The 12,272-nt window shown below is 54.3% G+C and overlaps 5 protein-coding genes across 5 annotated transcripts; 3 read left to right on the top strand and 2 right to left on the bottom strand.

The window, feature by feature from the left end:
• Positions 1–230: 230 nt before the first annotated feature.
• On the bottom strand, positions 231–1,625 carry SCHCODRAFT_01170367 (uncharacterized protein; the record flags this gene model as incomplete). Its single annotated transcript, XM_003033641.2, has 7 exons — positions 231–470; positions 523–582; positions 628–793; positions 846–905; positions 952–1,247; positions 1,301–1,530; positions 1,580–1,625. 7 exons carry the CDS (start codon positions 1,623–1,625, stop codon positions 231–233), a joined length of 1,098 nt encoding a protein of 365 aa, XP_003033687.1.
• Positions 1,626–1,946: 321 nt separating this feature from the next.
• Positions 1,947–2,833, top strand: SCHCODRAFT_02492210 (uncharacterized protein; the record flags this gene model as incomplete). The annotated part of the gene is made up of 3 exons (XM_003034198.1): positions 1,947–2,498; positions 2,547–2,633; positions 2,684–2,833. The coding sequence occupies 3 exons, from the start codon at positions 1,947–1,949 to the stop codon at positions 2,831–2,833; spliced, it is 789 nt and encodes a 262-aa protein (XP_003034244.1).
• Positions 2,834–4,990: 2,157 nt separating this feature from the next.
• On the top strand, positions 4,991–6,693 carry SCHCODRAFT_01031784 (uncharacterized protein; the record flags this gene model as incomplete). Its single annotated transcript, XM_003034197.1, has 7 exons — positions 4,991–5,107; positions 5,156–5,350; positions 5,402–5,514; positions 5,569–5,620; positions 5,993–6,173; positions 6,404–6,441; positions 6,655–6,693. The coding sequence occupies 7 exons, from the start codon at positions 4,991–4,993 to the stop codon at positions 6,691–6,693; spliced, it is 735 nt and encodes a 244-aa protein (XP_003034243.1).
• An 866-nt stretch (positions 6,694–7,559) lies between these two features.
• On the bottom strand, positions 7,560–9,106 carry SCHCODRAFT_02493546 (uncharacterized protein; the record flags this gene model as incomplete). The annotated part of the gene is made up of 4 exons (XM_003033640.2): positions 7,560–7,640; positions 7,690–7,758; positions 7,808–8,440; positions 8,534–9,106. The coding sequence occupies 4 exons, from the start codon at positions 9,104–9,106 to the stop codon at positions 7,560–7,562; spliced, it is 1,356 nt and encodes a 451-aa protein (XP_003033686.1).
• A 959-nt stretch (positions 9,107–10,065) lies between these two features.
• On the top strand, positions 10,066–10,431 carry SCHCODRAFT_02493737 (uncharacterized protein; the record flags this gene model as incomplete). Its single annotated transcript, XM_003034196.1, has 1 exon — positions 10,066–10,431. One exon carries the CDS (start codon positions 10,066–10,068, stop codon positions 10,429–10,431), a length of 366 nt encoding a protein of 121 aa, XP_003034242.1.
• Between the last annotated feature and the right edge of the window lie 1,841 nt (positions 10,432–12,272).

Here is a 12,272-nt window from a genome sequence, read left to right as displayed (position 1 = left end):
GTGCGCAAGCCCAGCCCACGATCTCAGGAGCAAGGCAAGGTTAAAGCCGGGGAAGCCGGAGCTTCCTCTAGTTCCGGAATCGACCTGCAATACAAGGGGATCATAGGTAGTTGCATGCATCTGTAGTTATCCTTAGGTATCGATCTATATGCCTCACATACGGCCGAAAGCTATTGAATATGTGAGATAGAGGCGTCACGACTGGCCACTGTCGAGACAAAAATACTGAACTACCGGGAAATGAGAGCATCGAGTACAGAAGGCCATTGAATGAGCACAATGCAAAGTATCGCCGATACTATGCCAATGGCCCGGACGCCCAATCCGGATCCTTGAACAGTTGTCTCTGTCAACGGATCACCTCGGCGTTCCTGTACAATGGGCGTCTTGCGCCATACGGCAACTCTGGAATCCTTTTCGCGGGTAGAACCTGCGACCGCTACGAGATGATAGCCATTCACCGAGCAGGCCTAAGAACTCTTTGGTGAACTGTTGCGCGGTTTGAGTGTGTCTGATACGTACCGAAACTGCCTGCACGAGCAAGCCATCATTGTAAGGCAACTCCTGAAGTCTGATCCCCCGCTGTAGATCGAATATGATCGCACAGCCTTGATCGGTCCCACCCACTACCAGAGAGTCATCTTCTGCCACGATAACACACTTCGGGTACTGAACAGCGATGGGTCCGACTTGGTACTCCTGTAGAACGCGCCCATCTTCAGGACTGATTAAGGCAAAGTCGTTTCCGACCTGGGCGATGGCGCGCTGATCATCGAGTAGGATAACAGACGCCCTATGTGTCATATGTTTATCCAGTGGTCGAGAATGGCGACTAAATCACTGACATGATGGGCGGTCCGTCATCTCGACTCCAGGTATTGTTGCCGGCCATATCATAGCGCTTCCTGGGGATGTTCAGTGTGTAGTAGGTCGGCGAGAGGCATGTCATACATGGCACCATTCAGGAGGGAGAAGACAAAGATATCGTCCGAGGACCTGGAGAACGCCACAGACCTAGGCAGAAAGGTATCCGTGGCAATATTCATCTTGAAGATTAAGTCTGTTGCTCCACTTTCCGTTATCCGCAATACAGCGACAAGTCCATCCAGACTCGCTAAGGCGATGCGAGCAGTCTGTGCTTGATGGTGTATGATGCTCTTGTCGACCACGAGGCACACGGGCTGCGAGCGGTGGTTATCTACCACCCCTTCCGTTAGCGATATGCCAGCCGATACGGTATGACATCGCTATCAGTGATTGAGAGGTTTGTTCCTTTCAAGAACAGAATGGAAAGGCGCACCTTCATAACGCCTTCGCGCGTATCAGTTGCAGACTCCAAGGACCAGATGGAAAGGTTTCCCTCCAAATTTCCAAAAACGAGCAGCTGGCGCTGAGGAGCTTTGAATTCGACCCAAGCTCCTACAGGTACGACCGAAGCGGATCCTAGGGGCTGCAAGGGAGTGGCAATGGGCGTGATCGATCCGTCCTGAGCTATAGGGCTGACATCCCACAGTGATATCCCCGAATATCCTGGCGAGAGTTGAGTGCTATGCTATACAGTACAGTCCATGGAACGTACCCATTGCAGCAATGAATCGTCCATCAGGAGAAAAGGCCAACGACATGGTCGCGTCTTTGGGACCTGCAAGGTACGTATAGAGCTTATAGAAGGGTCCTGGTGCCGGATGTACTGAATCTCGAGGAGCCGTCTTTCCCTGCTTTCCAGGCGATTGGTCTGGCAGAGATCTGGACTTCATATCCGGCCACATCACGATGGAACATGCGCAAAGGATGAAAGAAAAATGAGAGAAAGGATGTGCGATTGCACGTGCACGATTGTGACATGTCGCGTTATTAAGGTGCCCGCCCTTTCTTCCGCCTCGTGTAAAAAGGCTCGTAATGCTATAAGAGCAGCCATCCCTTCGAGCTGGTTGCACTCAGAGATGATGTCTTCAGACTACCCGGACTGTTTCTGCCACACAGAAATAATCGCGCCCGCCTCACCCTCTGCAACGCCACTTATTCTTCGGCCCATCCCTGCTGCTTCTGGTGTCGCCCGTGTTCCAAAGTTCAACCGAAAAAGGGGATCACCATACGCTGTTGGTCGCTCTAAGTCCGACTGCTCGGATTCCGAGTCCGATCGCCAGTCCAGTCCTCAGCCCGCCATCCTTCGATCGACCGACACCTCAGTCAGTCCTAGGGCACCTAGGGCAATCGCGACTGGTCTAGCCCTACACGATGGTGTTATCGTCTCGCGTATTGCTGCCGTGGACCAGCCGGGACCAGCTGGGACTAGCGGCGACAAGCATGAGTCAGGCTCGGGCTCTGGTGAAACTAGTTCTCAAAAAGAACCAGACATCAGCATAATTCCCACTCAGCTGGGTGCGCGCCCCGACGTGATCGCGCGGCCCCCAGGTCAGGCAAGCCGTCCCGGTCGCAAGGGCTATACGCTGGAGACGAAGCTTGCCTGGGAGAAGCCCGTATACAAGTACATAAAGGTGAGGTTTCCTGCACACATATTCATACCTGTTTCTTACTCTTGGTAGAAATGGGTCAACACGGAGGTAGACCAACATCTCCGCGTTCGACCCTTCAGTGAGCAGGTCCACGAAGTGAAAGCAATCTGCCAGAAGGTCTGCCATCTCATGAAGGTGCTTTTCCCGCCTTGACGAGTTCTCCCTAGGCCATGCGGTGTAAAGACATGGAATTCCTCAAGATCTACGAGGATTGCTGGCCCATAGAGGAGTTGATAAGAGCGCGGCTTCAGGTTCGGAAGGCCTCCCACAGGAACAAGGCAGGCAATGAAGCCGCCCTCCGTTCGCTCCCCTCGTAGACAAGCTAGAATATAGGGCTGTCAATCAGCTTGGGTCGAGCTTGAGTATCCGGCAGGAGTCAGATGGCACATTTAGATCATTGTATTGGGATATATATATATATATACTACAAGAGCGTTTTCCAGTCCACCAGACTTCTTTTTCGGTATGTAGCCTGAGGGCAACATGCCAATTTTTGCAAGCGAGCAAACTAGGAAAGCATGAGTGTGATGTGGACAAAGTGCGCGTTGGAAGAGAATTGTACTTATCAGAGCCGTAGAGGCACATACGAGTAGTTAGTTGCGACTGGGATGAGACTCGAGTAAGCCCTAGGTTGCTGTCCACTGCGGGTTGTACAGCTGTGGTGTTGTTGTGAGTTGAGTCAACTCTTGCCGAGTCGAATTCGGACTCTCGGAGCTCGACCTCAAAAGGTAGGAGAGTCTGAGCTCGACTCGATCGCGACTCGCCGGACTCGGATCAGAGATGTGTCGGACTCAACTGATGGGTAGTCCTTCCGCGCGTTATGTAACCACCATAGCAATGTTGAACTCGAGCCTCAAAGGCTTTCTGAGGTTCGAGAAGCTCGTATGCCCCTATTGTTCGCACCCCTGCCTGTCTCAGTTTATGTGATGTCACTGGTATTTTCTTGCGCTCCGCCTACACCGTCAATGTCGAGTTGCGCCTGCTCGTTGTGTGTGGACCGCGTCTTTCTCAGCATGAGGTACGTTGTTTGGGCCACGAAGTCACGTAACATTGGTAAAGCTCACCGAAAATAAAGACCCTCTCTCAATGCGTCCAAACCATACGAAGGCTAGGTTTCTCTGCATCCTGCCTGCGTTCGCTATGAGGACAGTGATACAACACGTACAGCACATCCATTGGTGGATCGACATCCCGATTGCAAGTAGCCTCGCAGCTGGCGGGGCTGCAGAGTCAGTGTACGATGCTGTCTCATCAGCCGCAGAGGCCTAGCACTTCTGGAATGCAGGTACTCAACGTATACGATTACGTCTTTTCAACTTGCGATCTTCGAGCTGATCAATCACATTATCCTCGGTCGTTCGTGCAGACCGGGCACAGCAGTGCTTACACAAACTACACGGGCTACCCAGTGTAGCCGCCGCCGCGATCCGCGTGCCGTCACTCACATTCCCAGCCATTTTCAGCCCCTCGCCGTACCTGCACCCCAACTATACTCACATCCGTCGTCCTACACCTCTATATCACGATCGCCTTCGTCGTCAGGGAGTGCCGCACCATACTCACAGGCGCGGCCAAATCCCATCTCTTATCACCCGCACCCAATGGCCGCATCCCATGCACAACAGACTACGCATGCCTGTGCTTCTTCTGGGCGCTCCTTTCGACAATAAACCTATCGCCAGATCCAGTTACAGCTCCTCGCATCGCGCATCTGATACGGCACTCTCTGCGTATCACTGTGATTTTTGGTGGGACCGAAATATAACGCCCTCTGCCGCCATGAAATCACGCCAGCGTCCTCAAGCTCCTTGTGGCCCGCGAGATTCTGACCTCCGTTCTCTATGACCTGTTCCCATACTCCTACTGCCTTAACTCAGCCATCTGCGCGTCCAGTCCCCGGTGCTGGCCCGCTCAAGGAAGCGGTGGGCAGCTTGCCCTTCCGGACCCTGTGCTGACTAAGCGTTTCTGTGATACTTAAGGCCACGCAAATACAGAGAGCGCGGGTGTGCCGGCAGGCTGGTTGTCCACGCGAGCAGCAGCTTCAAATATTCGACCCGCCGCTGCTCCCGATTCCGCATGCGACCCGCCACGGGAGGAACGTCTGAAAGATGGCGCTTATCTCTGCTATAGGCTGTGCCAGTGATTTCATACGACGCACTTCCGACGCGTATCCTGGCAGTGATCTCCAGCGAAGTAGATGATCTAACGCTTGGCAAATGAGACGTCTTCGCAAGCGAACATCCTCTACCATCTGTATCTCGAGCATCGCCTGTAGCGGAGTCGCTATGTCCCTACTTTAAGGCTCAAGCAATGGAGCAATGTGCTCGGGCGCGCTCACAGATCTACGGGTCCCGCCCCGTTCAATCTTTCGGCCTTCCTACAACTGCTTGATTCCATCATCGGTTTGGCTTGCATAGTCGCCCAATGTGCCGAAGTCTCCTTATATGCGACGGCGCTTGCTCCTATACCTTGGAATGGGTATGATCAGCGATAATCAATTGCCTCACCATACAAGGATTACCGGCCTCGTCATCCAGCGCTTCAAGGCCAAGTACAACCGTACCGCAAAGGAGATGAAGAACGAGATCAGGGTGCGCTTCTCCTCTACTTTCATTACCTGCATTTGCTGACTTGCGCAGGATTATCTCGGATGTGTCGCTTATATCTGGTCGAGCATGACTAGGACCGGATATATGGCCGTGACAGCTTACTACATATCGCGTGATCCCGCACCCGGAGATCTTGTTCTCCGCTCCCGCCGACACGTCCGAGGTAAACACGGCGGCGAGAACGTTGGTCAGACGATCATCAAGAAGGCTGGCTGCGAAGGCAATGTACGTGGGTTAGATTCAGTAAAGCCTGTTGCTTTGCTTGTTCTATTCCAGATCAGTGTCGTCACGATGGACAATATGACCACGAATGACAAGGCCATGGAGGAGACTGTCAAAGAACTCGAGCAGCTCGACATTCCTTTCGATATCGAGCGGAACCAAGTCCGGTAATCACGCGATCCCATTTCCCTCTTGTACCTCAGTTCAAGCCCACTTTCCAGGTACTGCCCCCACATCAACAACATCTCCTCCAAGGCAGATGCCAAGGAATCGGTCAGAGGATCGGTGCTTTCGACGTCGACTTAGGGTATCTCGGAGAGTAACCTTCTCCCAAGGACCGCCAGCGGCATGCAGCATACCTGACGGCTCATTTATCCATTCTGGAGTGCTGTCAACAGCCATACGTGCGTCAGGACAGCGACGCGAAAAGCTCATATTGACTATAAGTAGGGGCAATGGGCAAGGGGCTGGCTGGTAGCTGAGAACCAGAAAGGACAGCTTCGTGAATTAGTGAAATAGGACTGCTACACGATGTCGATACGCGATGGTCTTTGATATATCTTATGCTATCGCGCGTGCTTGAGCTGTATTATCTGAGTCCACGTACCTTGCTTGCAGACTAGGCGCTAACATGCATGCTTAAAGCCCGTAGGAAAGCTGATCTTAAGTGAGAAGTATCGTGCTCAGCTTCAGCGTTACGTCTTGTCGAGGATCGGTTTCGAGGCGCTGAACGACTTCTGCGAGTTCCTCGCGTGTACCATGACGTCCAGCAAGCGTACGGCACAGAACACCTTGAGGTCAAACACGGCGTCGGAGAATCACACATGTCTACAGGCAGCCATAGTAGACAGACTATCGGACCTCCTTATGTACTGCTATAAGGTGAAGCGGAAACCTACGTATGCTTTTGCCATGAGTATGGGAATCTATCATCCACCTGAGGAATGTTGGCACTGACAAACCTGCCTATTCACCCTCGTATGAAGTTCGAGCGGCCCCAAAGCTGGAATCCGTCAAACAACAACTTCCCGTTCAAATTGATACTCCTAACTGCAGTTCCTGCGATTCCAGCGGGATATGCGCCAGCGGCGTGGGTTCGTCGACGGCTCAACCGTTGAACTTGAGTCAGATTGGATTGTACACGCTACACTCGGCACCCTGGAGGACGGCAACAGATGCCTTTGAGTAGGCTATGGTATAAAACGTCTCCGGAAGCGGCGTCGACACGAGGAGGTGGCTTCCTTGTCGTTGTGAGCATCGACGGCGTAGCAGAGCATGCACGGGCGCGTGCGAACAACCTCCTTTAGCCCATGGTAGACAAGCCGCGGTCGACGCTCCAGGAGTAGAAGAGAAAGGCAGGCTAATAAAGTACTGATGCTCATAAGTAGACGGTACGCATCGGTGAGGGTCGCAGCGGGCATACAATTAATCACCAGTAAGTGAGACGCGCCGGTTCCATAAGGCAATCTACACGTGACCATGCGTCACAAATCGTGCGCCACAGACTCAGGCTCACTGGCTCTCACGGATAGACAGCCGACGGTCGCCAGCCTACACATGGGTTCCAAGACATAGAAAACTAGTCCTCCAGTTGAAGTCGGTGAGCAGGTACAATGCGCGAGCCCAGTTAAGTAGAGCATTAGCCTGTCTATAATTCAATGGCGTTGGCAGTGAGCAAGCAGGACCCGAGCTTACTACATAGGGCAATCTACACGTGACTTTGCCCTAAGACTCGCTGGCTCTGGTTATGCCACGGGTGCATCATCAATACTTTGGAGATGCGGCGGCGACCTTCGGCCGTCAGGAGAGTGATCAGTGAGCAGGTTGTCAAAGCAAAGAGTCAAATGGCTCAAGTCAAGCCGGGAACTCGAGCATGGGGTCACCTATTATTCAATTCCGCCGGTGGAACACGGGATATCCGGCTTGTAAGCTATGATGGTGAGTGCGATGGTGGTGCGCAAGACAATCGAAAACAAGCAAGACAGAGCAAAGCATACAGCAAAGAAAGAAGTAAACGACAGAATCGAGTCCATGGCACTTCTGAAGATGGAAAATGTAGCAAGAGAAAGCAAGAAACAAGTGGCGATCGGCTTGGGGACGAGAGGTGCAGATACAGGGTAAATCATGGACGGGCGCATCACTGCTGGCTTTTCCATGCCCGGTGGCAGCTGAACTTCGTTAATACGTGACATACTTCCTATCGTTACAAGACTCACTTCTGGCAGACTGAACCCGGTCCGAACGCGCCACGTAGCCAGCGAGGCCTGCTATACCGTTCTTGCGTCTGCTTGCACTGTATTAGGCGGTCAGATATCTCTGGTAGAGCTTTGCCGCGTGCTAACCTCCGGGCAGACGCGGTTACCGTGGGCGTCAAAACAACGGCCTTCCTCGTTCCGAGACACGATCACGGACTGTTATATTTGAGCTTGAGCGTCATCCGAGTTTGAGAGACATACATACTTGCCCATCAGTAGCAGCTGAGTCACGATCGACATGCTTCTTCCGCCTCGCAATTCTGGCACTCGGTCCCCTCGAGGAGCCAGCCGAAGTCGTCGCGGGCCTTGTTGAGTGCGCCATCTGGGGCGCGGGCCGCGACCGCTTGGGCGAGCATTCAATGGGCTCGCTCCCAGAGGAAGCAGACCTGTTGCGTGACCGTTTTCCTCCGCTGACAGTCGGCGACGCAGACTTGACTTCGTCAACATCTGGATGGGATGCAGTTTCAGTGTTGTCGGTCTCGGTGACCTCGCTAGCGACGTCAGGTGGTCCGAGCCGAATCGGTGTGGCGGAGCGAGACCCTAATTGAGGGACTATCTCGGCGGCCGAGATCGGTGGCACATCGAGCGTATTATGCCGCTCAACCAGTCGCGTCACGTACGCAGCGATACGCTTCAAGTCTGATTGTAGGTCTTCTTTCTTGCTTAGTTCGGCCGCCACGTTGTACTCGGCAGCTTGGAGCGATGCACAGAGACGCTGGTTGTTCTCCTCAAGAGCATTGCTGCGATCTTCTGCTTCTTCAGCGCGGCGCACCATCTCATCGTAGCTAACCCGCGCTTCAGCTGCTGCCTGCTCCGCGCACACGATGCCTTCGGATCCCTGATCTTGTATTGAGCGTCGACAAGCCCAGGACAACAGCGAAGGATGCCGCACCTGAAATTGCGCTAAAGTATGCGTTAACTGATCACGCACCTCCTGTAGCTCTCGATTCTCATCCTCCAGGGCTCGAAGTCTTGAATGTAAATGCTGCAGCTCCTGGCATTTCAATTCCAGATCTTTCGTAACGCGTGCAACCATCGACTCTTCGTCTGCCATGCGAGCGCTGACCTCGTTCTGGTGAGATGTGAGTGATTGTAAAGCGAGAAGCTCGCTTGCAAATACCTTGACCTTCAAAATTTCGGCTTGAAGCGTGTCTCTGACGCTACTCAGCGTGTCAAGTTCTCCCTGAAGACGGCGAGTCTCTCGTTGGGCCGCATCCAGTTCTGAGCGCAGCGTATCGTTGGCCCCCACGAGCGTGTGCTTTAACAGGGCTTGCGTCTCCTGAGCTGCGGATAATCCTTCGATCTTGGACGCAAGGTCACCGTTACGGCGCGTCATGACTTCGAGAAGCGCTTGGGTGTCGGCGAGGGCGCGATGAAGTTCGTCATTCGAGGTAGGAGAAGTTGAGGTCAGATGAGCGAGCTTAGGACTATTGGGAGGTGCAGAGCCTGCACCTCCAGGTGCAAGGTTTACAGTTTCGTCGCTGCCGTTCATGGTCTTCAACATGAGCGCTGAGAACGAGACGGCCGATCACTGCCAGAACCTTGCCTTATGCCATCATCTGACGCCAACCGAAAGCCCACCCCCCACTACTCGACTGCGTCTACAGCTCAACAGCTAGCAGCGGCCAGAAATGCGCCGCTCCGCCTCCCGATGGCCCAGCGAGGAAAGTCGTGACGGCTGAACAGCCTCACGACCGGCGGAAAGTTGACATCATGAAGATACCCAACGCCCTCCCCAACCATTTCCCCATTCATGCTACCCTCGAACATTCGTTCCGGTGGCGAACGACATGGCTCTAGCACAAAGCCCTTCTGGCTGGGCTACAGTCTGCACTCACTCCCCAAGTGCACCTGTGGTAGCTGTCCAGCATCTGCAACCGGGCGACAAGCTCGAAGACACCCAGGCCGATAACCACGTCCGCGACGTACTCCAGGAGGCATGGGCTGCCTCCAGGTTGACGTCGCCATAGAAGACGAATCGCGAGGGACCACCCCCGCCCATCCGAACGTGGCCCCGATCACCGACCTCACTGCTGGCGCTCTCGAGAAGCGAGCGACCCCGCGCACCACATTCAACGCGGGCCTACTCCCGCACCTTCCATGTCGGAGCACGCGTCACTCACCTATGCCAACGCCGTCCGCGAAGCACCGACGCCCAACCCTCAACCAGACCCAGACCCAGCCCCCACCTGCCGCGCGCCTTAAGACGGCGCCCCCGAAAGCGGACTCGACAGAACGGCACGCATTTCGTCATCTGCTTCATGGGAAAGGGCCCCCACCCGGACAATCACGCCTCGCCCCGATCATCTCTCGGAAGATCGAGACCCGGGCTGCTATACCCCATCGGTGGGCAAGCTCCAGGTCCCCGGCTCATACTGGAATGAGTCTAACAACATCATTGTTACCTTCTCTCCCTTCTCGCAACCCTTCAGCTGATACAAGATCACCATTCCTTCTTTCGCCATGCCTTATCCCTTCCCGACACGATCCCCATTTCCCTGGAACAAAGCCTCCCTCCCGAAAATCCTAGCGCGCGATCGAGACGGCGCTCTCCTCGCCGACGACGTCATCAACGAAGCCATGATGGCCAACCCTGTCATCCCCAACTTCAACGTCACCCAGCGCGACCGCTGGGCTCGCTTGGGCTTCGCCCCGCTGAGTCCATCGGTTGGAGATCTTCAACAGGCTTTCGCCCTCGAGGATCCCAATGGGTCGGCCCTCGGGAGCCTTCTCGATGCCACTATGTTCATGTTCGGTGCACCAGGTCACGTCAAGCGCTGGGTGGAGAACTTGCTGCTTCTTATTACCTTGGTCTCTCGCCACCCTTGATTGAAGCCCACTTACTTAACGACGAAACAAAATCGAACCTTGAACTCCTCGCCCACAGCTCCCTCCCATCTTCCCTTCCTCGCTACGCTCGGGGCTGCCTCTGCCTTGGCCGACGGCTGTTTTATGCGGCCGCTCGCTAGACTAGTGTCGCCTCGCCGCGTACTGCCGGCGACGCGCGACCGTAGGGCCCCTGATAATAGGCCAAGAGGTCAGTTCCGCGAACACCCAATTTAGGTACCTACTTAAATGTCTGACATTTTTGGCCACTTTTGGGGGGTTTTGTCCGACATTTCGGCCTTTTGGGCCTCAGATTTGTCCAAAATCGGCCTTCGACCTCTAGAAATTCGAGTTTTGGCCCTATTCTTTCGTCTTTCTCGCGTCGAACAGCGTCTACGGCATCGAAACCGCTCTCCTTCGACGCAGGCTCGAACTTCTGGCCACTCTCACTTTCGCGGATGCTTAGCCGGTGGGCTACTCGCTCTTGAAATGGGCTAATTTGGGCCCAGATGTCCGACTTTTCCTCTGGCCTCCCAACGATTTTGGCCCAACTGTCCGTCATTTTTTCCGACCTGGGGGGTCCAAAATCGTCCCTAATGTCCAAAAGTGGGTACTGAGGTCTCCGCCTATTATCAGGGGTCCTGCGACCGTTCGCGTGGGCCAGGGAAAGCTCCACGTGCCACGTGACCTTTGTCTTCCCACGGTCGGTCGGCCGGAATGTCAGGCACACGCGATGTTTCACGGGTCCAAGCATCTCATCCCATCCCTCTACGTACATCTCCTCTGCAGCGAGTCGACAAAGTCTGATCTCCCTTCTCTTCAGACAGACCATAGGTCTGACTGCGCTTGCATGAAATCTGGAGTTAGTGAGTCTGATCATGAGTCGCCGAGACGACAGATTCAGAGTCACGTGTGGATTACCTTATGCGGTAAGTCCTGACTTCTCACTGCTTGCTCACTGCGTTCCCTCATGGTGCGTGGGATTCAGCACTGTCTCTACCTGATCGTACTGACGACTCGTCTTGCTTACCTGATCGTACTGATGAATCGACTTGCTCGGCTCTCTGTGCTGCACTACGTGCCTGAGCGGGATCATGAGTCTCCCTCGCTGCGCTCATGCTTCACTGCTGCGCGTGCTTGCCCGACCGGAGGTGGACTGGAAGTACGGTGGGTATAGCGGGTAGGGACGAGTTGTCAGTGAAGGGACATCGCGGAGTCGAAGACAGGGCTCCTCACCACTAGGAGGCTTATCGCGACTTGGGATCCATTCCCCATGCGCGCGGTGCGGCCGGGGCGAATGGCAGTGAGTTTTCTGCGTGCATTGAATATCTCTTTCGTTTTACCATCACACGCCCATCCTAATTCCGTCGCACCCATACTCACCCATCCTCCTATATTCCGGATCTCGTTCGAAGGTCACACAGATGGTCTCGACGCCGTCCGCGGAAAACTCTTGACGGAACCGAAGGACAAGATTGATGCATATGGGCTACCGAAGGATCGTATCTCAAGGTCTACCAGTAACCGTCGTTCGACGTGGATATTACGAGGGTGAGTTAATTAGAATGAGGTAAAAGCTGCCTGTTAGATGATGATGCGGGAGAAAAGTTGCTGATGCTTGTCGAAAGGCGAAGGGAAGGAGGCTTTGCAGGCGCGTGCGATGGCCGGGCCGATGAAGGTCGGCATTAGGCTTCAGTCCTTTAGCCTTACTGGCGTAGGCGACAATCGGTGTTGCACCGGTACAGCCTTCTGCTCAACGAAATATGGACCCAAGCGCTACTTGCTTGGGGTTGATATTGAGCCTCGGCATGGCAGAGTACTTATCGTAGGTCATGTGGCTGATT

Source organism: Schizophyllum commune (genome assembly GCF_000143185.2).
Source record: "Schizophyllum commune H4-8 unplaced genomic scaffold SCHCOscaffold_3, whole genome shotgun sequence".
In the NCBI taxonomy this organism is placed as follows: Eukaryota; Fungi; Basidiomycota; class Agaricomycetes; order Agaricales; family Schizophyllaceae; genus Schizophyllum; species Schizophyllum commune.
The sequence above is the reverse complement of the archived record's forward strand: the minus strand, read 5'-3'. Positions and strand labels throughout refer to the sequence as shown.